The sequence below is a fragment of the Anopheles cruzii genome, chromosome 2 (assembly GCF_943734635.1).
Source record: "Anopheles cruzii chromosome 2, idAnoCruzAS_RS32_06, whole genome shotgun sequence".
In the NCBI taxonomy this organism is placed as follows: domain Eukaryota; kingdom Metazoa; phylum Arthropoda; class Insecta; order Diptera; family Culicidae; genus Anopheles; species Anopheles cruzii.
Window position 1 is genome coordinate 44,671,156 of NC_069144.1, and position 27,653 is coordinate 44,698,808.

Sequence of the window (27,653 nt, forward strand, 5' to 3'; positions counted from 1 at the left end):
TGTCTGCTTATTAATCTTTCGGCTGGCCGGTGGAGGTTGCCGCTGCTTCATGACTTCCATTTTTCGGATTATTCCGATTGCCATCTTTTGGTTTGCCCTTTTTTCGCGATCCGTCTCCCGGAGTGTTACCACCCGGGGGTTTCGCCTTTCCTTTGTCCACTGACCGGTCCCGTCGCTGCTGCTGGCTGCCGTTAGGCGCACCGGCTTCGTCATCTTGCCGTCCGTTACCGTAGTGGCGGTTGGCCTTTTTCTTCAGCTGTGGTCCGGTGAAATAGTTTCCCTTTTTCTCACCATCCCTGGGGCGGCGCTGGCCCTGAGGTCGCTTTGTCGTTCCATCAACCCCGACGGCTTCTACCCAGAATCCGGCTTGTGATTTCGAATGCTGGTAGCCTGGTGTTCCGGCATCGATCGCATCCAGTGACTCCAGTATGTGTACGCAGGGAATATTCCGTTTGGCCACTATCTGCTCCAAGCCTTCCTGTAGAGGGTCCCAAAATTCTTCCACTCTGGAAAAGGTAGCAATACGGAAGCGATTAGCGAACCACACGCAATACGATCTATTCCGATTTAAGTTACTTTCTGTAGCATATCCGTGTCACTTGATGTAGTTCAAAGTCACGCTTCAGTATTTCGGCGCAACTTATCGTCTTCCCAACACCGCCATCTGAACCGCTCCACACTACAGACCGGTACGACCCGTCGGTAAGCGCTTGCTTGGCGTGTTCGGTCAGATTCTTGACCGACGAACCACCCTTCACGTGCATCCACAGGAACCGCTCCGGTAGCACTTCGATCGGAATCTGCTCCTGTGACAGCTCTTGCTCCACATTCTTTCCTTTTTTATAGTGCATCATCGTGTGGTCAACGGCTACGAGCCGACGTTCTCTTCCTGCGAAATGGAAGAAAGGTGTTAGAGGTATACTGCCGTCGCGGTGGCCAACTTGAAGCTTCTAATACAATCTCTTCTAATGCACAGTTCATAGCAATGATAAAATCGATCGATTGATGCGATGATGGCACGTTTAACCCCTTGCCAACAGTCTGTCGTTAGCCGCTTGGCCTTTGCCGTGGAATATTTCCTAACATTCCAACAACTTTGTCATTGAAAGGAGGACCGAAAACCGAAGCCAACAGAAACCAAACCAATTTAAAGACGAGTGATCGATTCTTTGGGCCGGTTAATTGAGAGTGAAATGCGTCAGACATTAGTCATCGTTTGTGGAACGAAAGAAACAAACCGATTCGCCTTAACCCGTAGAAAATTAAATTTGAACAATAAAACGAGCCCAAAGTCGAGCATTGGCAACAGATAGCAACGCCTTTACGTAGAAATTGACTTTATTCTGCGTCACGCCGAACAGTGTTGCCGAAAGATGAACGGCTATCGAAAATTAGGATTAATTTTTGAGATCATTTATGCAAAACCTGTCCTTTCGTAGCATGGTGGACATGCAGCTCGCGTCGTTCAATTGATTCAATTGAAACGAAGAACGATTGGACGTTCGTGCCCCTATTAGCGGGGCTCCGCGTTGGATGTCGCTGTGTCGTTTCATTATTTCGTCAACTTTCTATTTAAAGTACTTTAATGGCAAACATTTGTGCTGTAATTTGTCCCAGTTCAGAGTTAGAAGGATGTTTTTTAGAGTAATTTTATTCAAGAATAACCACGTCCATACACAATTCGACAGTGCTGTTGGCCGAATCTACTAGTGTCGGGTTTCGCGTTCACTCTCGATTCAAAATAACAACTTTAATCATCGTCATCGTCGTCATCGAGTTCGTAACGAAGCGCAGTTTGGCGAAATTCGATCGCCCGTGTGCCCGGTGGGTAAGGGAGAGAATTTCTGGATGAGTGAACTAACTCTGTTCCTCCGATGCTATAGTCCTTTTTAAACGATGATCCCCTATGAGCGGCGGCACAATAGGGGCAAGAGCAGTTTTCATTGGGATAACTGTACCCGGTAGCACAGCGAGTTTGCCCGTAATTCATCTCGTCGTCGTCGAATTGATGCTGCGCGGATAATAAAAAAAACAGAACAACCAACCACATGACTATCTGTATTTAATGCTCTTTTAGAATACTCACGGTGTTGAGGTAGCGATGAAAGTAGTCAAGAAGTGACAACAGGACAACCGCAAGCAAGCATTTATAGTAATACCAGTAATACCAGTACTAGTACTACCAATACCACCAATACCAATACTAGTAATACCAGTAATACCAATTACCAGGATACAGATAACCTTATCCAACACGGATGCGATAACAAACAATAAACCTTATATACCGATTTCGTATAATCATTTCCTCTAGTCACCCATTACGGTGACCAACAATAATAATTGTATGTATTGTAACTATTTTGATCGCGGCTTGAGTAAGTTACTCAACGATCCAACGGTGAAAGATAATTAATAACAACACCCATATAAATTCATGCAGGTGTTCAATAATAGAAATCAACAAATCACGATGTTATGTGCCTTTCTAAGGTACACCGTTTTCTTGGAAACACGCCACGATTAGATAGGCCTTTAGGCAAAAATAAATATCAACCTGCAATACGAATGTGTGCGCACGCTTCCAACTTTCTATGTGCACCAGAAATGAACCATCGTGCCAATTCCAGTGTTCTGCACCTTCCTTGCTGGCCCGCACAGTGAAGAGCAATCCATCGCGCGATCGAGACGTCCCGCTACCCAAGGATGTGTGCAAACGAAGTATAATTTAATTGATCAGAAGAACCACTTCGCTCATCGCGGTACAACCGGAACCGTTCACGGAGAAACGGGAAAGGCACCCAGACCGTTCCCCTGCCTGGCCGTGCGAACGGTGCGACAAATTTCCTTCGCAGGAAAAACCGTACACCCTGCGAGTGACGGCGTAGTGATGAACCCTTTCTCGAAATATATTTATCGGCATTTAAGCGAGCAAGGAAAAAAAAGGAAGACCGATATCTTCGTTCCTTGAAGACTGCCCTTCGAACCGACCGATGCCTCGCAGTGTGGTTTCAGACCCACCCGTCGGTCGGTGCGTACCGGGCTCATGCGTACAAGACGCCGTTCGGTAGCCCGAGCACACCATTTCCATGACCCGTCCTGATTCCTAAGGGCGTTTTCGGGAGGCCGGAGAGGTTAGAAGTGAATTAATTTTCTTTCGACAACCTCCAATACATAGTCTGCGCTCGGGAAAACGATCCACGGCAACCATCACTTCAGTTCGTGTCATCTGTCTCATTGTCCTGCTTCAATTGCTCTGAGCTTTTATCCCTTTCACACTCCCGTTTGGGACCGATATCCTTCTCGAGTTCTTGCTCGGGAAAGCCAACCGACCAGGAGTTATGCGAGCGGCGTGAAAGAATTTCATTCAGAAATATCGCCTCGCTCCCTTTCACCGGCCGTTCCCGAAGTGAAGCCGCGGCCGATAACAATGTTGAGGAATAAGAATTTGAGAAGAACGAAACCGCAAGGCGTGTGTCAAGATTTATCAGTCTTTGTACTTGGCGAGAATGAATAAAATGATTAACAGAACTGGGGTTTGCGAAAGTGACAGTCAGGTCCTTGCCAGAAACGAATTATTTTCAACACAACCACGCGATGCCGGAACGGATAGCAGTCGTGACGTCAAACGGCGACAAGCAAAGTGCCCAGAGCCGTTCTTTCGCCATGCTGTGGAGCACGAGTCGCAACAATGTTGCAACCCTCTGGAGCTCGTCCGAAGCTTCGCCACTCGGCGAAGAGTAACTTGAACGAGACACAGACGAAGAACGCAACATGGTGAAAAATTTAAAACACAATAATTCGCTTTATGAAAACCTTAATTACGCAACGCACTTACAGTGACATGAATGAGAAAGTTGAGCCAACATTTGCAACAAACCGTGAACCCGCGAACAATAGCCCCATCAGCAGGTTAATTACGGCATCCGGGAGACGTGGCAAAGGAACGAATTACCGATATAAATAGGAACTGCTACTTACGCCCGCGTTACGCTATGAAATCACTTAAAACATGATTGATGGTGTCAATCAGCTGCCAGTATCGATCCGTGCCATTTTTGTGCGGACGCCCTCATCGGGAATGACCCCATGGATTGCGGTGGCGAAATTCGATCGAAAATCACAAAACCGTACACGCGGCTGTCTTCCCTAGGGGGTGACAGAAAAATACGGCAACCAGAAGCGCGAAAAACAACAGCCTCAGCAACTTTTCTGCAGCCTCGAAAGGTAATCTCGTGGAACCTTTAATAAGCGTTCTATTCGTGTTTCAGTGGAATTTACTTTCAATTTAAAAAAATCCACGAACCGGGTAGTAAATTGAAAAGTTTTACCAATAAGCTTCACCTCTCGGCTAACATCGTCTCCCGACACGTGAGCGATCTGCTGAATGGGGCAGAAAGGTGATTGAAAGTTAATTGATTCCGATGTTCGGAAAATAAAAATCTAAAACGTGCTCGGTTGCGGTGCTAAAGCACGGACACGCGGTTCTTTACCACCTGTTGACGAGTTGGAATAGCGAGAAGATGCATCCGAACGCAACGCGAGCTCACTATGTTTGCCTTCAGTACGGCGCAATAATGCAGAACCCTATTCCAATGTTCGGAACTCCAAACAATGCAAACGGGAAACCCCGGGTATTAAGTCACACAATGCAATGGGGAGACTTAAAAAAGCGGACAGATAAATGTTCAGGCGGGCGCTGCGTTACTTACCAAAATGTGCACCACACAGTTCTGTTAACTAAAGAAAACTATGAAAAACCTTTCATTCCAATTTTACACTCTCACAAAATCGCGTATTGCGCTGGCGTATTGCCAGTCAGATGACATCAGAAAATGCTTCCTTTCGCGTTCGGGTCTATGACGTCAACGGAACTGATCAATAAGCTATCCGCCACACCAACACCTTTTGTCGCAGGATTTCTACAGGATACGACTCTTTTCATTGATCTCAACGGCGTTAATTCACCGTTTGCCACCCAGTCTAAAGCCTCCACGATCCGATCCGGTTCGAATTTTCTGCACTTCACCGCCAAGCGCCCGAGCGGCATCAAAAACTGGTTTGCCATCGCTAGAGGGAACAATAAAGGCAGAACATTCTTTCCGCGGGTCGATATCTCGGGTCTTCTCGCTTTTACCCTCCGCAGAGGTGGCGACACAAGTAAGAACGCCGCCACCAGCGGAGCACGACGACGGGCGACGCATCGGAATGTGCGCCACATTGAACGCACTCTGCACTACTCCCGCACTTACCGGATGCCACCGGATCAGATCCGATGCTGGTGTCGAACGAGATCCTTTTCTCCCTTTCCACGACAGAGCCACGGACACGAGGCGAATGACGACGAAGTGTTACCGAGCAAAGGATCTCAGTCGGGAAAGCCCACCGCTGATTACGGTCATGGCGTGGGGTGATGCGAAACGACGGTCAGGGAAATCGGTCGGCTGATGCCGAAAAGGATCTATGCTGACCGACAGGACGCCAGGCGGCTCAGTTAGCATCGGAAAGCTACACCGTCCGGTTCGGCAGTTGCTCGGCATAAGCAAGGCTCGTCGTTTCTAGGAGGCCAGCTAGAACTGTCTCCCCCAGAGTGGCCCCCCGTTTGGCCAGGCAGTGCCAGTGATTAAAGCGCAACAAGTGTGGTACGTGTGCTGATTTCGGAAACTAACTATTGTGAAATAATAATACTACAGTAACAGTAATTACTCTGTGGAAGCAAATTTCAAAAGAAATAGGAAATCTTGTGTCGTATAAACTGAAAATAGGTTTAAGACGTTATGGAAAAGCTGCGTTCACAGTTTCACTGCACCAAAAACTCTCTTCCTTTCAATTGACTCCATTTAACAAAAAGGATCTAAAAATGGCGAAAAAGATCAAAATCCCTTCTTTCTTTTCCAAATCGTGTAATAACCCTTTTTTACGGACGATTGTGGTAAAATTTTAAAACATCATTTAATCGTACTTTGTGATCCAAAAACGAATCTGAGAAAAAGTGTCTATGTCTCTAAAAATGTCTACAAGTCCAATACAGCGTTCAGAAACAATCATCAGGCCACAATAGGAAATTATGGCCCGTAAAGAATCGATTCGTGGATCGATGCGCTCTGTCATCGCTATTAGAGAGATGGTTAATGATTTTGAAATATCGTATCCATTCTGGCCAGCAGTTGGCAACGGAAGTCTGGTGTGCCACAAACTCTTAGCTCAGTTCCTCAATCTCTACCCCAGAATGTTTGACAAATGGCATCTAGCCAGTAACTAAACCAAGTTGGGCATCATCGACAAGGCATTTAATCAGCATCTGTTTCAGTTCGCTTCCCAACCAATGGATAGTTCCCATTAAACTGCAACTGTAAAAACAGTCTACCCGCGGTCAGATGCATTTTATGAGATCTTTGCCATCGGATCATAAAATTGCATCAGCACACTAAACTACGCCCGGTACAGTGAAACAAGAACAGATTTTCATTCCCCAACCCCAAACGGCCTGAAATTGTTTACAAAGCACCCTTTCGAACCACAAATGGTGTCTACGAAGTGCACCGCGCAGCTAGATTGAATGTGACGTTACTACTTGCAGCTTGCAGCTCCCCCCAATCGTTCTGTGAAGTCAGTGTAGATCCGAAACGACTCTGCGGTGATGGATAGTAAAGAGTTTCGACGTCGTGGAACGGAGATGGTGGAGTATATCTGCAACTATCTCGAGACGCTCGAGCAACGCCGCGTCACGCCCAGTGTTGAGCCGGGCTATCTGCGGCTGCAGTTGCCGGACGAGGCGCCCGAAAATCCGGAACCCTGGGAAAACATCATGAAGGACGTGGAGGACAAGATTATGCCGGGCGTGACGCACTGGCAGCATCCGCGCTTCCACGCGTACTTCCCGTCGGGCAACTCGTTCCCGTCGATCCTGGGCGATATGCTGAGCGATGGCATCGGGTGTATCGGATTTTCGTGGGCCGCCAGTCCGGCCTGTACCGAGCTGGAGACCATCGTACTCGATTGGCTAGGTGAGTATCGTCGCGTACCGAACGCTCCGCGATAACGATAAAGGGCCAGAGAACCACCAGATTGGCCCAGCAAGCCGTTAAGGCAGGGCTTCAGATTAGCAACAGCAACTGCCAAAAGTATTGGGCCCGATTGGCGGGTAGGTCGCGTCACGCTAGACGAAAGACGTCACGGGGCTAGTCGTGACTCAAACCATCGCAATGCAGAGTCGCGGGAGAGAAAGGGGTGTGCTTGGCCTACCGAATGTAAATAGTAGCCCCCCACACGGTTCACGACCACCGCACAGATGATCGCGGGTCGCAGGAAGTGGTTTGACGTCTTGGGCGGAAGCGAAGACGCCGATTTTGGAGCAATGGTCACAGATGAATGAATGGGATATTTTTGGAACAAACTTTGAGGCCAAAAATAACTCCCTGAGGCCTCGGCCGGATGCAAACCTTGAATTATGTTTCCAAACAACTGGCGGGGTTTTGTTTTCCTCTCGCAGCCGCACCAGAGGGAATATATGGGTTGGCATGTGCGGCTCAACTGTCGCATTCAATTGGCCACCATCAAATGGGCGTAGATCATCGACAGTTTGCTGACAGTGGCTTACACTGGTAATAAACGGGCGCGAAAGAACCAATTTATGACCGCCGTTAGAATATCAACATCTACTGAGTTAATTATGGTCAACGATTGGTTGTTAACGGCTCGTGTCAAACACATTTAAAGGGTTACAGTGAAATGAAAAGAAAATATGTCAAAATTTAAAGAAAATAAAATTGCCTGGCTGAATATCCATGTGTGATATGCTTGATAAAGCGAAGCAACCAAATACTGGCGATGAAGGTATGGCCGAATATACAGATACGCTAGCCAACTTCGAGACATACGAGTATATATTACACAAATTACAAAGACGCTTATTTTATCCTTCTTCAATCAGATCGGTCACTACGCCAGTGGCTTTTAAAAATATTGAAATTTGAAATTCTTCTCGCATGATTCATGTAAGCCACCGCTTGACGGTGACAACCCCGCACAGATGCTTCTTTAGGTCCACCGCGTAACATGCCTCAAGAGGCCGCACACTCGAAGATAGCAGCCCTCCGGAATGTGTGGTGTAACTTTAGTATTCCAACTCCATTCGCTTCTGGTGTCTCCCGAGGGGTTTCCACAACAGAGGGCACAACAGCCACAGCGACGCCGTCGACCAACTGAGTTGCGTCTCATTACCATAAATAATCGATGATAGAATGGCGTCGGTTGGAGATGGGAAAATTGAGCACAGCATTTAGTAGCAACCCGCCCCCATTCGGTAGAATGTGATGATGAAGTGCGTTTTATTTTCCACCAAACTCCAACTCATCCACAGTGCCGGTGACGGATCTTTCCGCTTCACAACACCGGATATGGTTTCGGCAAGCATAACGTATCCCGGCGACAATTTCTTATTCCGCCTGCAAATGCTGTAAACACTGGCGAGATGATGAAATTTCAAACCACTTGTTACACCATCAACACCGAAGCATCAGTTCCGAGGGCTTCGTTAGTACAAGCCCCCGCGAGACTAGCCGCACTGGAGTGATAAATTACGTTTTAATTAGATCAAACCACGGACACCCACCTAGGTTGATTCTCCTCCAAAGTTCCGCACTGGACAACCGCGTCCTGGAGCCCCTTGAGGAGGCCACCGAATTGCGGTAATCTCCTATTTTTAACACGAAACTTTGATCATCCGCTGTCAACCAACGTGCTCCACCACGGAGGCGCTGGATTGTGAGTGATTCAACTATTAACGTGCTTCCTTCGGCTTTGACTTCAGCTTCGGATTTTAACCCTCCAGGACCCTAGCTAATCGTGTCGTGTAATTAAATCCATCAACTAGTTTAAAGGACCACTAATTGATAGTTTTCGCTGCTCTGTTTCGGTAGGCAAAGCGATTGGACTTCCCGATTCGTTCCTGGCGCTCAAACCGGGCAGCCGCGGCGGTGGCGTAATACAGGTAGCGTACATCGGGAGCGCTAATTGAACCCGGCAAAGTAATTAAAAAGGCCCCATTTTTCTTCCCTTCCGGCGATGCAGACTTCGGCGTCCGAGTGCGTGCTTGTGACGATGCTGGCCGCCCGGGCCCAGGCCATCAAGTATCTCAAGCAGCAGCACCCGTTCGTCGAGGAGGGCCACCTGCTGTCCAAGCTGATGGCGTACTGCTCGAAGGAGGCGCACAGCTGCGTCGAGAAGGCGGCCATGATCAGCTTCGTGAAGCTGCGGATCCTCGAGCCGGACGAAAAGTGTTGCCTCCGGGCGGACACACTGATAAAGGTAAGTGAGGGCGTGTGTTTCTTTTGGGAGATAATGTTATCCAAACAACGCCAACGACATGTACTGGCGGCAGCGGAGTCCATTGAAGGTGTCGAAGGATTTGGATAAACAAAAATACGGGCCACGTGCGAGCAATTTTCCTATTTTTGAACCACCAGCTTCTTCCCGGAACTGGCCCGGTTTGGGTCGGATGGTTGTCGTACCTTGAGTCGTCACACCACGGCCGAGTGTAAGGAGATTTTCCGTTTAGCATAAACAACGTCCGGCGGTTTCCGTGGGAGTGATTCATGCGCTGAGTACGATATAATATTTCAGCGTTCGGTGTTTCGACACTGCCTGATGAAAACAGGATGCGCACGGTTGTAACACAGTTTGTAGTTTCAATATTTCAGTTCTAAAATCCCTGAGATACATTTTGGTTATTAATATTGAATTCTTCGCCGTCTAGATTTATTCTTCATACATTCCACCATAATTTTGATCGCTACACCTTCGAAACCCAACATCGAACATCGCAAATAGTTCAAAGGAGCCAGCGCGAATGGGTTCTTTTATTGTAACCCAAATCACTCTGCCAAGCCTTTCGCTTCCGCTCTGCGGTCACCCCATTACTGTTGCTGGTGCTTCTCCAGCACCCGGCGTGCCTGCTGCTGACCGTGCTCGAATCCAGCCGCAAACCCGCTCCGGTAGCCTTCGTCAAAATTGCGCTGATAGTGCGTTTGCCGCCCGGCATCGATCCCGTCCGCATAGGCGGCCTTAATGAGTGGTTCCGCCAGGCGCTTCGCATCGCGCTTTGAAATGTCAAACTCCTCCTTTTCCACCTCCGGCGGATCCATGCCCGGGCCGAGGGAAGACAGCCTGTCCGCCAGCCGGACGGATGACCGGGACGGAGAAAGGGGAAAGAGAGAAAAAGCAGAAGATGAAATAAAGAAAACGAAGAGATCGGAAGAAAGTTGTTACGGGCTACTGGGGAAAGCATTTTCGTGACAGTCCGCAAAAAGGTCCGCCTGCCACGAAAGGGGCCACCCGCGGGGCCACTGTTCCGTGTTTCAAACGCGTACGCTTCGCAATTGGAGGGCTATGATTATGCACTTTGAAGATTTCACTTCCGGCGAGCGAAAACGGAGACGCATCGATTGGATGCCTGCCTGCCTCATTTGGAAGGTTTAGTTCGACGGGGCTCCAAACGTTGCAAAAGCCCAAGAGACTTCAAAACCTAAAACTACGTGCGCGTGGCACCGTTAATGGAGGGACGATCGAAGTCGAAGTCGTAAGTTTAACGTGCTTCGTTTTAGTGTTCCACGTGCATGGGCTTTTCTGTGGTATTTTAAAATAGGCGCAACCTCCGTCTCCGTGGGCACGATACTTGAGCAAAGCAATTAAGAAGCGAAATGGTCCCATCACGTTGTGGGGTTAATGAATTTCGATTTCGAACGAACCTGGTGGCACTCTCGGGCCTCCATTCACACGACAGTAACATAAGTGTTTTTTTTTTGCATTTCCTGCCCATCGCCCACAGGCTATAGAGGAAGATGAACAGCAGGGTCTGATACCGTTCTTCGTGTCGACCACCCTCGGGACGACGGGTTCGTGCGCCTTCGACGATCTGGCCGAGATTGGACACGCGGTGCAGCGTCTGTCCAGCATCTGGCTGCACGTCGATGCGTCGTACGCCGGAAACGCGTTCATCTGCCCCGAGTTGAAGCCGCTGCTGAGGGGCATCGAGTATGCCGATTCGTTCAACACGAACCCCAACAAGTGGCTGCTGACGAACTTTGACTGCTCGACGCTCTGGGTGCGCGATCGAATCCGGCTCACGTCGGCCCTCGTCGTCGATCCGCTCTACCTGAAGCACGGCTACTCGGACGCCGCCATCGACTACCGGCACTGGGGCGTACCGCTTAGCCGACGCTTCCGGTCGCTCAAACTGTGGTTCGTGCTCCGCAGTTACGGTATCTCCGGGCTGCAGGCCTACATCCGGCACCACATTCAACTGGCGAAGCGCTTCGAGGCGCTCGTGCTGAAGGACAACCGCTTCGAGGTATGCAACGACGTCAAGCTGGGCTTGGTGTGCTTCCGGTTGAAGGGGACCGATCGCATTAACGAGAAGCTGCTGAGCAGCATCAACGCGTCCGGCAAGCTGCACATGGTGCCGGCCTCCGTGAACGATACGTACGTCATCAGGTTCTGTGCCGTGGCACAGAACGCCAAAGTGGAAGACATTGGTGAGTCCCGGTGAAACCAACTCGGAGAACCCAACTCCCTGAAGTAACTACGGTCCGTTTGTACCCAACAGATTACGCCTGGGATGTGATCACCGATTTTGCTGCCGAAACGCTCGAGAAGGAACAGGCGGACGAGGTCAGCGAGATTGTCGACCGTCGTAAGACGCACACCCTCGCCCAGAAGCGCTCGTTCTTCGTGCGCATGGTTAGCGATCCGAAGATCTACAATCCGGCCATCAACAAGGCTCAGACGCCGCACCGGATTTCCGCCGAGCTGACCTCACCGGGCCACGATGGCACGGTGGTGACGGTGCAATCGCCCAAGTAAGACTTGGGACACTCTGCATCGGCTGGGGCAAAACGCATCTGATGAGACATTTTGCTTTCTTTCCACGACTAGGACCCCCGGATCGGCCTCGTGGATCAGTTGGCCGTTGGCATTCCTCTTCGCGCCGGCCGATGATGGCACCAAAAATGATGTCACGTTGAGGTGCGGTTTGTCACGCTTCGTCGGTCCATCAAGTGTAGTGGTCCCTTTTCTTCTCCCGCAGGTTTCGCCACTTGGACACCATGATGCGACTGTCCGCTTCGCGGCGCAACTCTGCCACCGGCGGCTCCTCGCCGTCACCGGAGGCCGAAAACGGCATCACTCTGCTGAAGTCGCCCAAAAAATCCCCGATCATGCTGCGAAAGCGTGGCTCATCGCCCAACCCGCCGGCAGCCGCCAGCAACAGCAACGGCTCCAGCGGCAAGTAGAGGACCCGGGCCTCCCGCACGCGCACACTACATTAGCCACAAACACTAACTACAACCCTGCAGCCCTGGGCAGCAAATAAAAATGAACGCCATACTCAGCTGATCAGCGACCCGAAGCGAAGAAAATTTGAGCCCCACCCAACACCCGACCATGGCCCGCGGTCCTCCCACAGATTGGACACACTATAAATGGAACGCTAGACGTAGCGAGAAATGTTGTTGAAAGTAAAATTACTGTATTTATTCTCATTGAGCACATAAATAAACAGAATCGAAACGAACGAAAACCGGCACACGGGCCTCTTGTGGGATTCCGATGTGCTCGTGATTTCATCGCGTCCACGTTCATTGAGAAGTGGCCACTCTTGCTCTGTTTTGACAGGGACTGGACTCCAACTTGCACTCCGCCGGTGCAACACTAAATGGCTGTCGATTGACTGGTTTTATTGACTCTGTCGGCTAGAGTACGATTATTTTTAGATAATTTTTGTAGTAATGAGCGCAGTTCTAGTCTATCGATAGACACCTCACTGTGTGTGCCATTCACGGAATTCCATTGCAGATAGGTCAGGATTTCTCGATCGGCTTGAATCGGGAAGACGTCAGCGAGCTATGTGGCTGTGCGCAAACCAAACAACCGCTAAGAATGTGACTAACGCGTCCACCTCGAGAAGGTCACTACAGTTTACATTCTCGAGTTAAAATATTGCTCGACCCTTTCCGCGAGGAGCTCCCGAGGAGCGATTCGGGCCCATTTGATTTCACTCACAACAGCCTGACACTTGTCAAAAACCGAAGCTCATCTGCGCAGTTCCAATCGGCTGCGCGTCAGGCAGAATGGGTAATTCTTCGAAAACAATCAACCTTATCACCGTAAGGTTCTCGGGCGCCACACTTCCCGGGACTGACCCGTGCCAATCGTAGACGGTTCGGGTTCCTCCTCAGGTTATCGGCCAAGCACCGCGCACGTAATCATCCACAACGTCAAAGTGTAACGCAACCGTGAGACCCCAAACAGTTTTTGCTAGACATTCCTCAGAACACGAGGTCGCAGCTTTAGGGTACCTTCCGCCGTGGCTACATTATTATGCTGAAGACAGGCATCGTTCTCGTTCTGGTCAGTTTGGGGTGCGGGGCCACAACCGGGGCGACCAAAGTGGAGCCTCCGGATGCGATGGACTTTTCGTACGATCGTCTCTGGCGCTACGCACAGCAACAGTGCAGCGAGAAAGGTATATCGGCGTCCGAGTTTACCAACTCCTGGCTGACGGTGCGACGCTGCCTGAAGGATACGCTCGATGTGGTCCAACTGAACGTAGACTCCATGCGGATGGACATATCGAACCAGGAAGCCATCCTTACTAGGTAGGTGCTTGTGGGTGGCACATTGATCTACGATCTACAGTGATCGGTTCTGTTCCGCGATCGCCAGGCATTGCCCGAAGATGGCCGAAGCGATCAAGTGTTTCGATCCGTTCATGGACGTAGTGCGGAGCTGCGTCGACGAAGCGAGCTACGAAATCTTTCACGCACTTCGCAACTGGTTCCAGGACATCCTTAATTTTCTGTGCGAAAGCAACGGAACGAACTTTGGTAAAACAGTCCACATACTTTTGCCGCGCTTTCCCGCGGGGTCTTTATTGAAAAAGGTTTGATTGCTCCACAGCTTACGACAAACGGAAGCACGACGAGTGCACCCGTGACATCAACCAACACATCATAACGTGTGCGGCGGAAAACATGAACTTTATCTCCACTCCGGACCTAAACCGTAAGACACTGCCCGAGGAGAACTGCAAGTAAGTGGAAACGAAAGGCTCTGACAATATGCCCTCTTTAATGCCGTCTCCGGGGTTCCAGCATCCTGGCGACGGCGAAAGACTGTTTGGTCGCCAAGCTGAAGCAGTGCGACGTGTTTGCGAACGGGGCTCGACTGTTCTACAAAAACTTCATCCAAATCACGTCCTGCAAAAACTACACCCAGGAGGAAGGTGGTTGAGAAAATAAAAAGCATCACGTATTTGCGCCGCTCGGTTTTCTAAGTGCTGCATTTTACGGTCCTAAACATAGCGTTCCGCTCGTCCAATTCGCCGAACCAACGTCACACGGGCGCGCGCGCGCTCAACCATCGATCGGCGATCGATGACAGACTGTCACTTTCACGCGGGATGGTGGTGGTTGACAAAAAAAATCACCAGTAAAAGTGTGGAACTGTAACGAAACTCACGCTGACTCATTCGACTCCGCAACCTGTTTCACATTCCGTCTCCATCATGTGCCGCGGCCCCAAAATTAGTTCCACGGCCCGGCAACGACCAAGGCAACCACGTCGGCATCGACATTAGTGGCAGATTTGTTTCGCACCACCCGTTCCGTAGGCCACATTTTGACGTATCGTTAGCGGATCTCCCAAGCCGGTCTTTTGTCCGTCAATTGGCGGAGCATTCTCTGCCACACGCCCGTCGTTTCTTCTGGCCGGCCGAGTGACGACACCGGACAACGTTATTACTTAACGAACTGAAGGAGAAACGACAACCAAGAGATACAGAAAGGGAGAGAGAGCAAAAGGCGCGTTTGGTAAAAACTGTGAACCAAGCACCCCGTCTCACGGCCAACGACTCCTAGCGGTCCACCGGGGCGCGATGGTCCATTCATTAAGAGGGCGACGATGAGATGTGAGGGAAGGAAGGTGGGAATTCCCCGGACCAAAGGTCGATCGGCATGCGAATTGCAAACTCATGCTCAAGCAAACCGAGTCCGGATCGTAGGGAGTTGATCTTTCAACTCTCTGTGAAGCATCTCCGCATAATTCCTTGCCGAACCGAACCGAACCGGCTGCCAAAGCAGTGACGAATGACGCATTCATCGTGACGTTGCATGTTTGCTGGCGGATGGTGGATTTTTGAAGTGAAACTCCACACCACGCTTGATGTTTGCAGTGCACCCACTCGGCCCACTCGGGCGGTTCACAATTCGGGTCTTTTTGCCCATTCAAAGGCCTAGGCCTGTTGGACTTTGGAACGTTTGCTTACGGGCGCGTGTATGTTTATCACTTTTTCAAAAGGTACTCGAAGCATCCACTTTTAGGTCCGATCGCAGAAAGTGGGCCCAAGTTGGAATCCATTAGCACCGGATACGGATTGAAACTGCATAGTTTAGGGTCGATAGTTTGTTGTTAGCAATACAGACGGTGATTGCGCACGATGATCATGATCCAGCATGATCTGTACTTTGAAATGGGTCAGTGGGCACGTGCCATAACACATTACTCACGACGGACACCAAACAGAAGCAGATCGTCATCATGGCCAATAAAAGAAGGTCGCCATAATGAGAAACCCGGTGCTAACCTAATTGTCACCTTCCGTGTGCAAAATGGGCGTGAAAACGGGGCCCATAGTGCAGCCCGATCACGATCGACACACCAGAGGCCGGCCTTGTTGACTCACCCTCACTCGTTGATATTGTTCACCCAGTCCGAAAACCACGCACCTCCCAAAACCGGAGTGTCCCGACCGTAAATCTGGGATAATTCACATGATCAGCCGCCTCGCCCGAGCAAATGGAATTAAACCATTGGCGGACCGATTTAGTTAGCTTAATTCGATAATGACCGTCGCACAATGCTGAGCCGCGCAAATGGTCCGTATCCGCGGGGCTCCACGAATGTAGAACGCGACCGAACCCTACCGTCGGACGAGGCGACACCCATTGTTCTTTGCGTGTGCGCGCAAAAAAGGGTGATCATTGTGACATTGTGTGCGTACCCGCCCCCCGTGGCGATCGTCAACAATGGTAGCGATTGGTAGCAGTGCAGCAGTCCGCCTCGGTCGAATCAAGGGCCAAGCAAGCAGAAGGAATTGTCAACGGTCAGCCCTCCCAGTGCGCAACCGAACGTGGCACGGTCTGCAGGTCCGGTGTCGGTCGGGACATCTTCGCCATCATCGTATCAAACCAAGCAGCATGATCCGTGGTACGGGGTTACTACTGCCGCTGGGTGTACTGCTGGTTGTGCTAATTCAACCATCGGTAGCCAAACCACGGGAGTTCAACTCGTCCGATCTGGAAACTCTGGACAGTCCGGCGTTTTTGGCCGACATCCGCCAACAGTGCCGCAATGCCACCGGCAACGATCAGTCGTACCAGGAGCTCCAGGGCTACATCTCCACGGTGCTGCCGCAGTGCTTTATGCAGCACGTCAACATGGAACAGCTGAAAACGGACACCACCAACCTGGAGGACAAGGAAAAGAGACAAGTTTTCCAGAGGTGTGAGCGAGTGAGTGCGTGCGATCACTGACGATCACTAAACTACCGAAACGGTGAATTTTGTTTAGAATCTGTGCACAGATTAACGAGTCGCTCGTGTGCCTAACGCCGGTGATGGAAAAGCTAAAACCCTGTCTGGACGGAGAGGATGTGAAGATCATGGAACAGGTGGTCGCCACCATCCCGGAAGCGCTCGGTATGGCGTGCACGAACAGTGGTGCCCTGCTGCAGAGTAAGCAACGGACGGCTCTCACCGAGCGGACACTTTGACACCCCTTTTCTCGGGCATGTTCTCTTTCCACCAGACTTCACTCAGCCCGCGTACCGGTCCTGTGCGATGGAGCTGCCACCGATGATCGAGGAGTGCACCGGCGACCTGCCCGAGAGTATGAAGCACGTTCCCTTCTCGCAGTACTCCGACGACCAGTGCGAGTAAGTCAGCGGCGGATGCCGATCCAAAACCACAGCCACAGCCTCGATTAACGCACGTTGCACTTCCAGCGAAATCTACGGCATGCGGGACTGTTTCAGCAAAAGAATCAACGACTGTGGCGCTACCGCGTACATGGACTTCTTCATACTGTTCTACCGCAAACTGCTGGCTCTGACACCCTGCAAGTAGCCAGATGCAAGTCTAGCAGCGGCCTTACCCTAATAAAGAGCATCTACGTGGATGTGCCCTGAATCTGAGAAAACCCACGAATCTACTCCACCGGGACTATGCTGCGATCAAATGAAAGAAATGGCGACGCAAGGCTGAAGTGGCTCTAGCTAACAGACGCCAGGTGGGCTACTTTACACGCTGTTTATCTATCCCTAGGCCGTTATCTATACTTCCGTCAGCCGATAGGTTTAGTATGGAGCACTACTACGGCGCCATTCGATGGGTAAGTGCTGATACGCAACAAACTGTTCCGAGTCGATAAAAAAAATGCGAACTTCAAAACCTTAAATCGATCGAACCGAAGCATAAACCTCGAGTTATGATTCAACCCGAGTGGAACTCTCTTTACTTTTGAAAGATAAATAAGCCCGTCGGCTTGATCGTGATAAGCTGCGGATGAATCACGGCGACCGTGTCACCTGAGAGCCTCGTGATAGGCTGGCCGGGTCTTACTACTTTTGCCGGTTGCTACCTCGTCCCAGGGGCGATGGATTCTGGCGAGGCAAGAAGTTTACGGCGCCTCAGATTGTTTCGCATCACGTGCAGCGGTTCACTGGCACTCGGTTCATAAATGACGCAGTTATGGCAAGCCGTTAAGTGACATGATTGTGGGTTGTTTATTTTTAGCCTTCCCATTATCAACCCTCGCCCGGTCCGCGGCAGCAACAGTGTTAGCAACATTAACCGAATTGATAACGCGAAAATGTATTTTAATATTCGAAAAAAAAACCCACCACAAGTAAGTTTCAATCCACCACCAAACAGAAATGGAGCCGCCCTTAAGAAAGCGCAGGGTCACCTCTACGGTGAGCGCCTCTAATACCTACCACCAGGCGCCCCCATCGGCGCCCTCGGATGTGGAATTAATTTCGCTAGAAACACTGGAGCCCAAAACTCGATACGCAAACCAAACAAAGATTAGCACAAATCGTGGTAAAAATCCCCCCCGCGGAGCGGACAAGTGTGTAGTTCCCCTTGACAGATATCAGCATAAACATTGCGGTGCAACATTGCGCGGCTAAAATTGGATCGATAAGAAGCACGGTGCACCACCACGATGGGTTTCATTAGCCCTTTACCAGGGGTGTTCGTTGAGAATGAGACTGTTAAAAAGATGGCTGTACCTGTCGATTGGGACTTTCCAGTTTAGCGGTTCATTCATCATTACCTTATGTTGACATCAGGTAAATGATTTCAGGTCGAAAAAAAAATTATTTCGGTTTGCAACCCATCATTGAAAGGGTTAAACTATGTCAACTTTTGTGCCTGAAAATGACGTTTTGCGGGGATTTTTATTTTTCTGCCCCTGTTACTGAAAACTGCTTCGGAATCGCACCAAATGCTTGTCGGGACTTGTGTTTGGAAGATCACAGTGCTTTGAGTGGTTTAAAACATTTCAAAATGGCGATTTTGACTTTACAAAAAAAAGCCTTAAAGGACTCCAAAAAACGAACTTTCTGGTGGGACAGAAAGTTGTGGTGTTTCACAAGCTCCTAAAATCTGATGCAAACGTTAATTCCGATCACTACTGACAACAAATGATCAATTTGAACCATGCATTTATCGAAAAACGACCAAAATGCAATTCTAGGGGGTTCCAATGGGGGCGCCTGGTGGCCCGTGGAAACAAGCACGAGGCCCCCCAAAAAACAAAACTGTTTCAGGATACTATCAAATCACTTGGATGGGAGTTGCTATCCCTCCCCGCGTTATTCACTAGACTTGGTTCTTTCCGAATATCATTCTTTTTCATCGATGGTACACGTATTGACTGAGCAGCCCTTCGTTTTTCTACGAGGAAGTCGAAATGGGATGACTAATTAGTTTACTTAAAAAGTCGAAGAATTCTTTCGACTGGAAATCCATGATTTAGCAGAAAGATAGGGGAAATGTATAGCTAGCGATGGCACATACTTTGAATAAAATAGAAAATCGCGTTAATATTTTATAAACATTTTTTGTGTGTTAAAAACAGTCTCATTCTCAACGAACACCCCTGGTACATAGCTAAAATCACGGCGGATAAGATAAAAAGCCTGCAAGTCTGCCCGAAAGCGAGGTAGAATGATTTATCGGAAATGATGATGGATCCATTGCAGAAAAGTTCAAAAATATTTCCCGCTTTTCCTTCGTCGGCCGGGGGTATCCGGTTTTGAACCATCGAGAAACCCAATGAACCGGAACTCTTCTGGGCCGTATTTTAACAACCAATTACTCACAGGTTAATGGCAGTCAGACGTTGTTTTGAAGGCACATCCAGGTCGGTTCGGTTTGGGCGTTGGGCAAACAAATAATAAATTTCCAACCGATCGTCGGTCGGAGCGGATTGAAGATATACGATTCGTCCGTCCGTGGTTCTGGTTAAAAAATTAACCAGCGTTCGGAACTACCCCACGCAACATAATGAGCTAAGCGACTATGGACTATGGACCTCCCGATTAAGTCCACTGGCAAAGACATTCGCCAAAAAGATTACGATGCGATTCAATTAGACCGTAAGTGCTAATTGGCGAAATCAGCTGTCGGTTTGTAGCAGCCAAACAAGATTTGCAACGAGCGCCGGTGCTGCTGTCATCGCAGCACACGGGAATCCGAAACCTACCAGCAACCCGGACCGATCAATGTACAAAGTATAAGCATGTTACGCATCATCATGAAGCGTGCTCGGAGCATGACGTGTGACATTAAGTACAGGAATTGTGGGTCTGGAGATTTTACAAGCCGATATCGAGTGGCCGATAGCAAACTTCCCAAGGTCCCAAAATGCACTTTCGATAAGACTCGACTCGGAAATGGGGAAACACCACCAACACGCGGCACCGTCTCGCCGAATTGATCGATCCTCAATGATAGCGCCCATCTTGATACGAACCGGAACGTCGAATCGGTGGAATCGAACGAGTGAATCAGTCCGTCCGCCGTTCGACGAACGGGGATACACCAAACAGCGGAAAAATGTAAAGAATTCGACATTCGACGCCACCCTCGTGGGAGGGCATGAATCGAGTTCCCGTGAATGGAAAGAGTTTACATTTGTTAACGTAAATACTTGCTCCGGTTGGAGGCCCGTAACGGAAAACCGGTTACCGGTGCGTGACCCGCGAGTCAAACTGTCGGAAGTACGCTGCCGCAAATAGCGCGCTTGGTTCCGAATACTTTCTGCCGGTAAAGAGGGCATCATCCACGCTGTAAATAGACACGATTTTTATATGCCCATCTTTTAACCACAAAACCTGGGTCATAAACTGAGGCTCGCCTCGCAAGGCCGGGCATTATTTCGGCGTGAGTAAGACCGGGCCGATGTTTGGGGTCAGATGAACAGAAATACCTGCCGGCAAGAAGTGCACCGTGAATTCATGCCGACGGAGTGACTCACGGAGTTGGACATCCGTCAAGATGACGACCCGCCGGGAATGCCTTCCAGCTTGAGAAACAATGGATCAGAATGTAGGAGTGTCCAATGGATCATGATGAGGATTACCCTTGAAGACCCCGCTTCGTGAGTTGAAACTGTGACTAATCTGCGCGGCGCAGACGAGAAGCGCCACATCTGTCCACCAAAGATATGTCCAGACTTTGCACATCGCTGTGATAACGGCACCCGGTGATAGTGGCTCATTTAACTAACCACATCAATCACCTGGCCCTCGGCGCATCCTATGCAGCGTGATCCTAATGCAACTAGAAGCACCGAACGGTAAACATAGACTGTCCCCAGATGACGTTGCGGTTATAGCATATTGTGAAATGGGGTACAGCAACAACCAACCGATGGCACTCGCGAAGAAATTTGAGCAAACCGTACCTTGCCGACCGATAGCGAAAGCGCGAGAAATTCCGCGACGAGAGTCTGGTCACACGCCGCGGGGCCACTACACGTTGTCGACCGCACGCACGTGAAACTACGCAACTGACCGGCGGCGCGCAAACCCTCACTCGATAAGGGTGGCATATGTGTGACAACGCACCCTTCGCTAGCCCGAGCAGCAGCATAAGGCACCGACGACGACGGCCCGGCCCGGCGATGGTTCACCGCCTCCGAAGTCGCGCCCCATCCGCGAACAGTGCGTTTGGCCCCCATCAAGGTTCGCGAATTCTTCGACGCTCACGATTCACGTCATCGTTATCCTCTCGCATCGCTTCCGCTCTCTCTCGCGCGCGCTCTGGCCGTTGTTTATCCAAGATTCTCTTCGAACAGGTTCACCCGACGACGATAAAAGCTTTCGTCCGGCTCCGAGCACCGCCAGTTACGATCGTTTAGCGAGCGCGTGAATATAACGCTACCCTTTGGGTCACGATCTGCAAGATTTGAGCAAACATTCTGAAACGGTTTATACGGATCCGTGTTGTTGCGTGGAGTATTTGCGCAGCCAGAAGCGAATTATGTGATTAGACAACAAACAGAGCTGAGCAACGTGTGATCTTCGTGAGTTCCAAAACGAAGCACCAATACTGAACCGCTGCTACCGCGGTGAAGAACTCTACTGAATCCTGGTGAAGCATCTTGTTGTGGAGTGTTAGTGGTTCGGCGAAAAAAGAACCGAGCAAAGGGGAATTACGCGAATCGTTTTCAACAACCCGGCAGCGACAATGAACACGGAGGAGTTTCGAAAGTACGGTAAACAGATGATCGATTACATCTGCGACTACGGGCAGACGATCGATACGCGCGATGTCGCCCCGACGGTGGATCCCGGGTTTCTACGCAAACTGCTGCCAGGTAAGCTGCGTGACGAGGTGGTCTCCGCTTGTCCAGTCTCAGTCCCCCGGCCATTTCTTCATTCTGTCAAGCTTTTCGTCTAAGAATTGAAGTGTAAAAAAGATGAAAAAGTGTAAAGGGAAGCCTTCCCCCACCTGTCGTCGATAAGTGACACCCGAGTGAGTTGATCACTCTTGGTTCCAAGCGTGTCGATAAACATCAAACTCAATTAACAACTCTGTCAGCCGTTGGCGCAAGCGAATCGTTAGTTACCGGCCGCAGTAGATGGATAACACCATTATCTACTCTCGCCCCTGTGGTGAATGTTGCTTTTTTCATCATAAAACATCAAATGCGATGGAACAGCGGTAAACACTATCGAACGGTTCCGTTTGATCTGCCTCGGCTGATAACGGAGCGTTTGGGGTCGGCGAATACGAAGCCAACGCCCGCGCGAAACGAACCGAATTTAAACACGCTTTTTAAGGCCTTTCTCACACAAAATCTTCCTTCGGCCCCTGTAAGTACCTTCTTTGGCTGCGCAAGACATCTAATTAACAACAACATGGTGTCTAGCCTTCACGGAGATGCCTTTTGCAAGCCTTTCGCGATAGCCAAACGGGGTACCGCAGCAGCTCGTTGTGGTCGCTGCTATGGCCTCTTAGGCACTCCGTTTAGCCGGTGGTCCGGTCGTGTCGTGGCTTCCCCAATGACGTCCAGCCATCAAAAGGATGTCAACCGGCACCGTGGGCGGTAGTCGGGCGGGCTTAACCCGAACGAGATAATCCGTTTTAAAAGAGCCCCCAACCCTAAGACGTCGCCCACCGTTTCGGCCGGGCTCGGTGAGGATTCCTTGAGGGCCCTTTCGGACTGACCTAAGGGGGCCGCCGACTGTAGAGGTTTATTTGATGCAAACGTGTTGGGTTTAGTACACGCCTCACGTGTTAAGATCGTCAGCGAACGGCGTCCGCAAAGTCGCGTGGCTGTGCCCCTTTTTGACCGGTCAGTCGATTACCAATGTGCGAACATCAAACGCGTGACGCAGGTGTCAAATGTGACATAGAATGAGTGAATAGCAGTAACATTCAAAAAAGAAATCACCGGAAGTTTCGATACGTTAAAAATAACTATTACCACATGCTGGAGATAAGCCTGCAAAGGATCTCTCTCTCTCTCCTTGCGGAGTTTACAAGCAACTTACAGGCCCAAGTGCTGGCTTAGATTTGTTTGAACAAAACCGCGTAAAAACATGCGGGCCCAACGACAACAGGTACCTCGAACAGTGTCCGCTACATTGGATACTGGTCGGACAGGTGAATGGGCAACAAAAACCGTACGGGGAGATGGATGACTCCATTACATCAGAAGCTAGTAGCGTTTATTGATTTAGGCGCTCCAGTACACTCCCGACGACTGTTGCCTCCTTACGACGGCAAACCCAAACACAAACAGATGGTTACCGAATGGCGTAAGGTTCGGGAGCTCGTTGCTACCACTTTACAGTCCGGTGCTAATCTGGAAAATGTCCCGGATACTGGTGACTGGAATTGGCGCGTCCAGCGTCCGGGGGTTCACACGGTGCTAGAGCCGCGCACCGTAACCCAGACGCTGATGATTGATTCGTTTGCGGAAGCAGCCATTTTTTGCTGAAAATGAGACAGCAAAAAGCTGCATCCAACACGAAGCGTTGAATTCGCTTTTTAGTTCCATTACAGTTTCACTCCTAATGTTGCACGCCGAGCTCATTTTTTGCGACCGAAACGGGTAATCGCGGTTTCGTGATTGATTCGCGTTGACCGAAAATACAAAAAAATAAACCAAGTCACTGGTCTTAAATCAGACCGAACTGCGCAGAATCGAAGGGTGCAACCTATTCTACGTTAGGACGAAATCCGGTTCCAAAAACATTACAGCAGATCACTTTTGGTTGAAAATGAATCACCAATTGCAAATACCATCATGATACGATCTGCTCACATGAATTCCACTGATGAAGGTCCTACTTTCATCCGATCGAAACAGGCATGGACTGACCTAGGCCGCCAAAGGCGATCCATGTTTGACCGAACAATTCGAGTTCGGGCACAAACGAGTTTGGCAAACAAACTCACCGGTTTCTTGCTACACGATCGGTACACGATCGCGTGCAAATCGCTTCGTTACCATAGTAACCATCGTAATAGCCTCCGGGCAACCGAAAACAATATTATCAAATTACTAAACTGCTCGCTTTTACAACCACATCAAATGGCGTATGCCTGCCGGAACGCAACAAACGTACCGGGGCACCATCGAAGGGCGACCGAATGATTGCGTCTTCTGTAAACTGTGGGCCCCGGGACAGGAAGGCAGGCCAAGAATCGCCTTCCCCTTCCCACGGGGCGCAGTTCTATGGACTGCGCTCGTTCCGCGAGCTACTAAATTTAACTGGCGCACCCGAGACCGTTGCAGGAATCGTTCCGGCCTCTACCTATTTCCCCTAAATCCCGCTCCGATTCAGACCGATAGATGCTGACTGATTGCGTAAACATACCAATTTTACTACACTTCATTAACGAGAGAAATTTGTTTGGCGCGGTTTAGACGAGGCACCGCAGAAGGGCGAAGACTTCAAGCGCATGCTGGACGACGTGGAGACAAAGATCATGCCGAACATGGTGCACTGGAACCATCCGCGCTTTTTCGCGTACTTTCCGGCCGGCAACTCGTACCCTTCGATCCTGGGAGACATGCTGAGCAGTGCGATCGGGTCAATTGGCTTCTCATGGGTAAGAAATGTCTCACGAGCGCACCCGGGCGCCAAATATTTGCTCAACGCTTCACCGGTTCGGTTTCGTGAGGGTTTTCATCGCTCGCTTACGATCACTCTCTTCTATCTGTCTCTCTCTCTCTCTCTCTGGGCAGGCATCAAGTCCGGCGGCGACCGAGCTGGAAACGATCGTCCTCGATTGGTACGCGAAGGCACTCGATCTGCCGGCGTTCTTCCGCAGCGATGCCAAGAATACCCGCGGCGGAGGCGTCCTGCAAGGATCGGCGTCCGAGTGTGCCCTCGTCTGCATGATGGCGGCCCGTGCCCGCACGATCAAGGAGCTGAAGGGCAACCACGTGGACGTGCACGACAGCGTGTACCTGCCGCAGCTCGTGGCGTACGCATCGAAGGAGGCGCACTCTTCGATCGAGAAGGCGGCCAAAATGGCGATCGTCAAGCTGCGCGCCCTCGACACCGACAGCCGTGGAGTGTTCCGCGGCGACACGCTGCGCCAGGCGATCCAGGAAGATCTGGCTCAAGGACTAACGCCCTTCTTCGTCGTCGCCACCGTCGGCACGACGTCTGCCTGTGTGTTTGACAACCTGGTCGAGATTGGGCAAGTGTGCCGCGAGGTACGCAGCATCTGGTTCCACGTGGACGGTGCGTACGCCGGCAACTCGTTCATCCTGCCCGAAATGCGCCGCTTCAAGGAGGGTCTCGAGTATGCCGATTCGTTCAACACGAACCCCAACAAGCTGCTGCTGACGAACTTTGACTGCTCCGCCATGTGGGTGAAGGACGTGAAGTCGCTCACCACGGCCCTTGCCGTCGATCCGCTATATCTCCAGCACGATCACAGCAGTGCGATCGACTACCGGCACTACGGCATTCCGCTGAGCCGCCGGTTTCGGGCGCTGAAGCTCTGGTTCGTGTTCCGCTCGTACGGAATCGTCGGTCTGCAGAAGTACATCCGCAACCACATCGCGCTAGCAAAGCGCTTCGAAACGCTGGTCAACTCGGACGATCGGTTCGAGGTGCGAAATGACGTCAACCTTGGGCTGGTGTGCTTCCGGTTGAAGTAAGTCGAAGGCGAGGCTCCACCACACCTGACCGGATGTTTGATTTTTCGATTCTTTTGCGAACCCTACAGACAGACGGACCGCATCAATCGGGATCTGCTGGCGAGAATCAACCAATCGGGCAAGTTTCATATGACGCCCGCCATGGTGCGTGGCAAGTACATCATCCGGTTTTGCGTTACGTACGAGCACGCCACCGAGCAGCACATCGGTAAGTGGCGGGGACATTCGGGGAGCCGGAGGTTACACGCCTTCCACACCGAGAGTCTTTCCGAATCATTGCAAACGATTAGCATAATTGTCGTTTATCGATTTTACCACACTCACGTCGCGATGATAGTGACGATAGTGGTGATAGCGTGAAAAAAGCAGCGGCATGTGACAACAAGCATGACGTTATCGAGTGTGGATATTCCCCCGCCCCGTTGTATGATGCAACATCACGTAACGGATGTTATCAGCCAATGTTGAGCCAGTCGGCACATAAATTGATAAACGAAAGTTATGCGGCTCCTGTCGCTACCGGGCACAAAATCTGAGGGTTCTGATTTTTCGTTCGCAACAGATTACGCCTGGGAAGAAATTAAAAACTACGCCGAGGAAACGTTGGTCGCCGAGTGCCCGGAGGAGATCCAAGAACCATCGACGGCCGCCAAGAAGCCCCCGAAGAAGCTTACCCGCAGCATGTCGACCCGGTTCTCGTTCACGCGCAGCGTTTCGAAAGAGATTTTCGAGCGACAAAACAGCCGGTAAGTGAGCGAGAAGGTGCAAAGTGGGCACCCCTTTCCAGGGACGCGAAACTCATCGTGCCACGTGTCACGGTCCTTTTCTCCCCCCGACAGCTCACAACTCACGGATGGTTGCACTCCGATCGTTATCATCGACACGGACGACATCCTGGAGAGCTTGCAGCGCGCCTCGCGCATGAATGGTGAGCGAACCTGCAACGAAACCTACGACGACACCGACAGCACGGATGAGGCCAGCAACTGACTAGGCCGCACCGACGGTTCCTGTGCTTCCCGGAGGTCCTCACCGTCGTACTCCTCGCCCGAAGACGAATCATCGGAGGCTTCGGCGGGCAGCGGGGGCTCGATCATCTCAACCGCTGGCTGTAAAGATATCGATTGCCGATGCCGGCAGCACCGATCGCTACACGGGAACCAGCAGCCACAGGAATCACGTCCGGCCAAGTCGAAAAGCTGCTCGCATATTACGAACGAAACTTTCGGGAACATTTATCGGCAACCGACCGATCGTCTGACCGACTGAAAAGTATTATTTATTTGTATTATTCAAACGCTAGGTAGCATTTAGAGACCTCTCACGGAGGGTTATTGTTGTAAAAAGAATTTCCTCTCGCCATGACGGTATGTGACGCCCGACGGAAGCGGCGGCCGTGCATCTTTTAGAGTCTAAGCATATGTAAAAACTTATATTTATATGTACAGCAAATTTTAGAAATAAATTTCATTGTCTATGCCATCAATCCCGCTGACCCCTCAAGGGTTTATTGTTTACATTGCGTGGCGGCAATGCACGTGTGCCGGGGATTGTATCGGGGCCTTCCAAGAGCTACAGCTACACTCTTTGCCTAAAATGGACAAGGCTAAGGTTCGCTTGGGGGATTTCACAAGAGGTCAAAACCAAGTCTCCGACCGCTAAACCGGGATTTTCCCGCTGTATCAGCTCAACACCAATAATACTATAAATACGGTGTATCAACTAACTCCAGTCACGTCATCGATATTCACTATGAACATACAAAACAATGATAACATACCCGATTCGTAGGAAGTCCGTAATACGGTTGATAAACTGATAAAACTGGGAAATTAATAAACTTTACTAAACAAATCTGCGACTGTTCCACACGCGTTCGGAATCAAAACAAACCAACTGCT

At 50.4% G+C, this 27,653-nt stretch overlaps 6 protein-coding genes across 6 annotated transcripts; 4 read left to right on the forward strand and 2 right to left on the reverse strand.

The window, feature by feature from the left end:
• Window positions 1-9: 9 nt before the first annotated feature.
• Window positions 10-27,612, reverse strand: LOC128277599 (ribonuclease P protein subunit p25-like protein). Its single transcript, XM_053016079.1, has 3 exons — window positions 27,533-27,612; window positions 577-889; window positions 10-506 (listed from the first exon to the last, which is right to left on the reverse strand). The coding sequence occupies exons 2-3, from the start codon at window positions 852-854 to the stop codon at window positions 11-13; spliced, it is 774 nt and encodes a 257-aa protein (XP_052872039.1). The 5' UTR covers window positions 855-889; window positions 27,533-27,612; the 3' UTR covers window position 10.
• On the forward strand, window positions 6,641-12,340 carry LOC128277597 (tyrosine decarboxylase). Its single transcript, XM_053016077.1, has 7 exons — window positions 6,641-7,007; window positions 8,922-8,992; window positions 9,073-9,309; window positions 10,829-11,534; window positions 11,606-11,858; window positions 11,935-12,024; window positions 12,086-12,340. The coding sequence occupies exons 1-7, from the start codon at window positions 6,641-6,643 to the stop codon at window positions 12,288-12,290; spliced, it is 1,929 nt and encodes a 642-aa protein (XP_052872037.1). The 3' UTR covers window positions 12,291-12,340.
• Window positions 9,782-10,145, reverse strand: LOC128277602 (uncharacterized). The gene has a single exon (XM_053016081.1). It carries the CDS (start codon window positions 10,143-10,145, stop codon window positions 9,918-9,920), a length of 228 nt encoding a protein of 75 aa, XP_052872041.1. The 3' UTR covers window positions 9,782-9,917.
• LOC128279132 (27 kDa hemolymph glycoprotein-like) lies at window positions 13,378-14,289 on the forward strand. Its single transcript, XM_053017853.1, has 4 exons — window positions 13,378-13,655; window positions 13,723-13,883; window positions 13,957-14,089; window positions 14,151-14,289. The coding sequence occupies exons 1-4, from the start codon at window positions 13,378-13,380 to the stop codon at window positions 14,287-14,289; spliced, it is 711 nt and encodes a 236-aa protein (XP_052873813.1).
• LOC128277601 (uncharacterized) lies at window positions 16,145-17,367 on the forward strand. Its single transcript, XM_053016080.1, has 4 exons — window positions 16,145-16,558; window positions 16,627-16,790; window positions 16,864-16,990; window positions 17,060-17,367. The coding sequence occupies exons 1-4, from the start codon at window positions 16,254-16,256 to the stop codon at window positions 17,178-17,180; spliced, it is 717 nt and encodes a 238-aa protein (XP_052872040.1). The 5' UTR covers window positions 16,145-16,253; the 3' UTR covers window positions 17,181-17,367.
• Window positions 21,813-26,742, forward strand: LOC128277598 (aromatic-L-amino-acid decarboxylase). The gene is made up of 6 exons (XM_053016078.1): window positions 21,813-21,942; window positions 24,505-24,689; window positions 24,826-25,748; window positions 25,821-25,960; window positions 26,315-26,498; window positions 26,592-26,742. Exons 1-6 carry the CDS (start codon window positions 21,813-21,815, stop codon window positions 26,740-26,742), a joined length of 1,713 nt encoding a protein of 570 aa, XP_052872038.1.
• Window positions 27,613-27,653: the final 41 nt, after the last annotated feature.

Excerpts from the sequence above, each read along its gene's own strand:
- LOC128277601 (XM_053016080.1), top strand. The coding sequence starts at position 16,254 with ATGATCCGTGGTACGGGGTTACTACTGCCGCTGGGTGTACTGCTGGTT. Across the intron at positions 16,559-16,626 it reads AAGAGACAAGTTTTCCAGAG|AATCTGTGCACAGATTAACG; the intron begins GTGTGAGCGAGT and ends AATTTTGTTTAG. Across the intron at positions 16,991-17,059 it reads TACTCCGACGACCAGTGCGA|CGAAATCTACGGCATGCGGG; the intron begins GTAAGTCAGCGG and ends TTGCACTTCCAG.
- LOC128277598 (XM_053016078.1), top strand. The coding sequence starts at position 21,813 with ATGAACACGGAGGAGTTTCGAAAGTACGGTAAACAGATGATCGATTAC. Across the intron at positions 24,690-24,825 it reads GGTCAATTGGCTTCTCATGG|GCATCAAGTCCGGCGGCGAC; the intron begins GTAAGAAATGTC and ends CTCTCTGGGCAG. Across the intron at positions 26,499-26,591 it reads TTCGAGCGACAAAACAGCCG|CTCACAACTCACGGATGGTT; the intron begins GTAAGTGAGCGA and ends TCCCCCCGACAG.
- LOC128277599 (XM_053016079.1), bottom strand. The coding sequence starts at position 854 with ATGATGCACTATAAAAAAGGAAAGAATGTGGAGCAAGAGCTGTCACAG. Across the intron at positions 507-576 it reads ACACGGATATGCTACAGAAA|AGTGGAAGAATTTTGGGACC; the intron begins GTAACTTAAATC and ends TACCTTTTCCAG.
- LOC128279132 (XM_053017853.1), top strand. The coding sequence starts at position 13,378 with ATGCTGAAGACAGGCATCGTTCTCGTTCTGGTCAGTTTGGGGTGCGGG. Across the intron at positions 13,884-13,956 it reads AAGCAACGGAACGAACTTTG|CTTACGACAAACGGAAGCAC; the intron begins GTAAAACAGTCC and ends ATTGCTCCACAG. Across the intron at positions 14,090-14,150 it reads CTGCCCGAGGAGAACTGCAA|CATCCTGGCGACGGCGAAAG; the intron begins GTAAGTGGAAAC and ends CCGGGGTTCCAG.
- LOC128277602 (XM_053016081.1), bottom strand. The coding sequence starts at position 10,145 with ATGGATCCGCCGGAGGTGGAAAAGGAGGAGTTTGACATTTCAAAGCGC.
- LOC128277597 (XM_053016077.1), top strand. The coding sequence starts at position 6,641 with ATGGATAGTAAAGAGTTTCGACGTCGTGGAACGGAGATGGTGGAGTAT. Across the intron at positions 9,310-10,828 it reads GGGCGGACACACTGATAAAG|GCTATAGAGGAAGATGAACA; the intron begins GTAAGTGAGGGC and ends CATCGCCCACAG. Across the intron at positions 11,535-11,605 it reads CGCCAAAGTGGAAGACATTG|ATTACGCCTGGGATGTGATC; the intron begins GTGAGTCCCGGT and ends TGTACCCAACAG.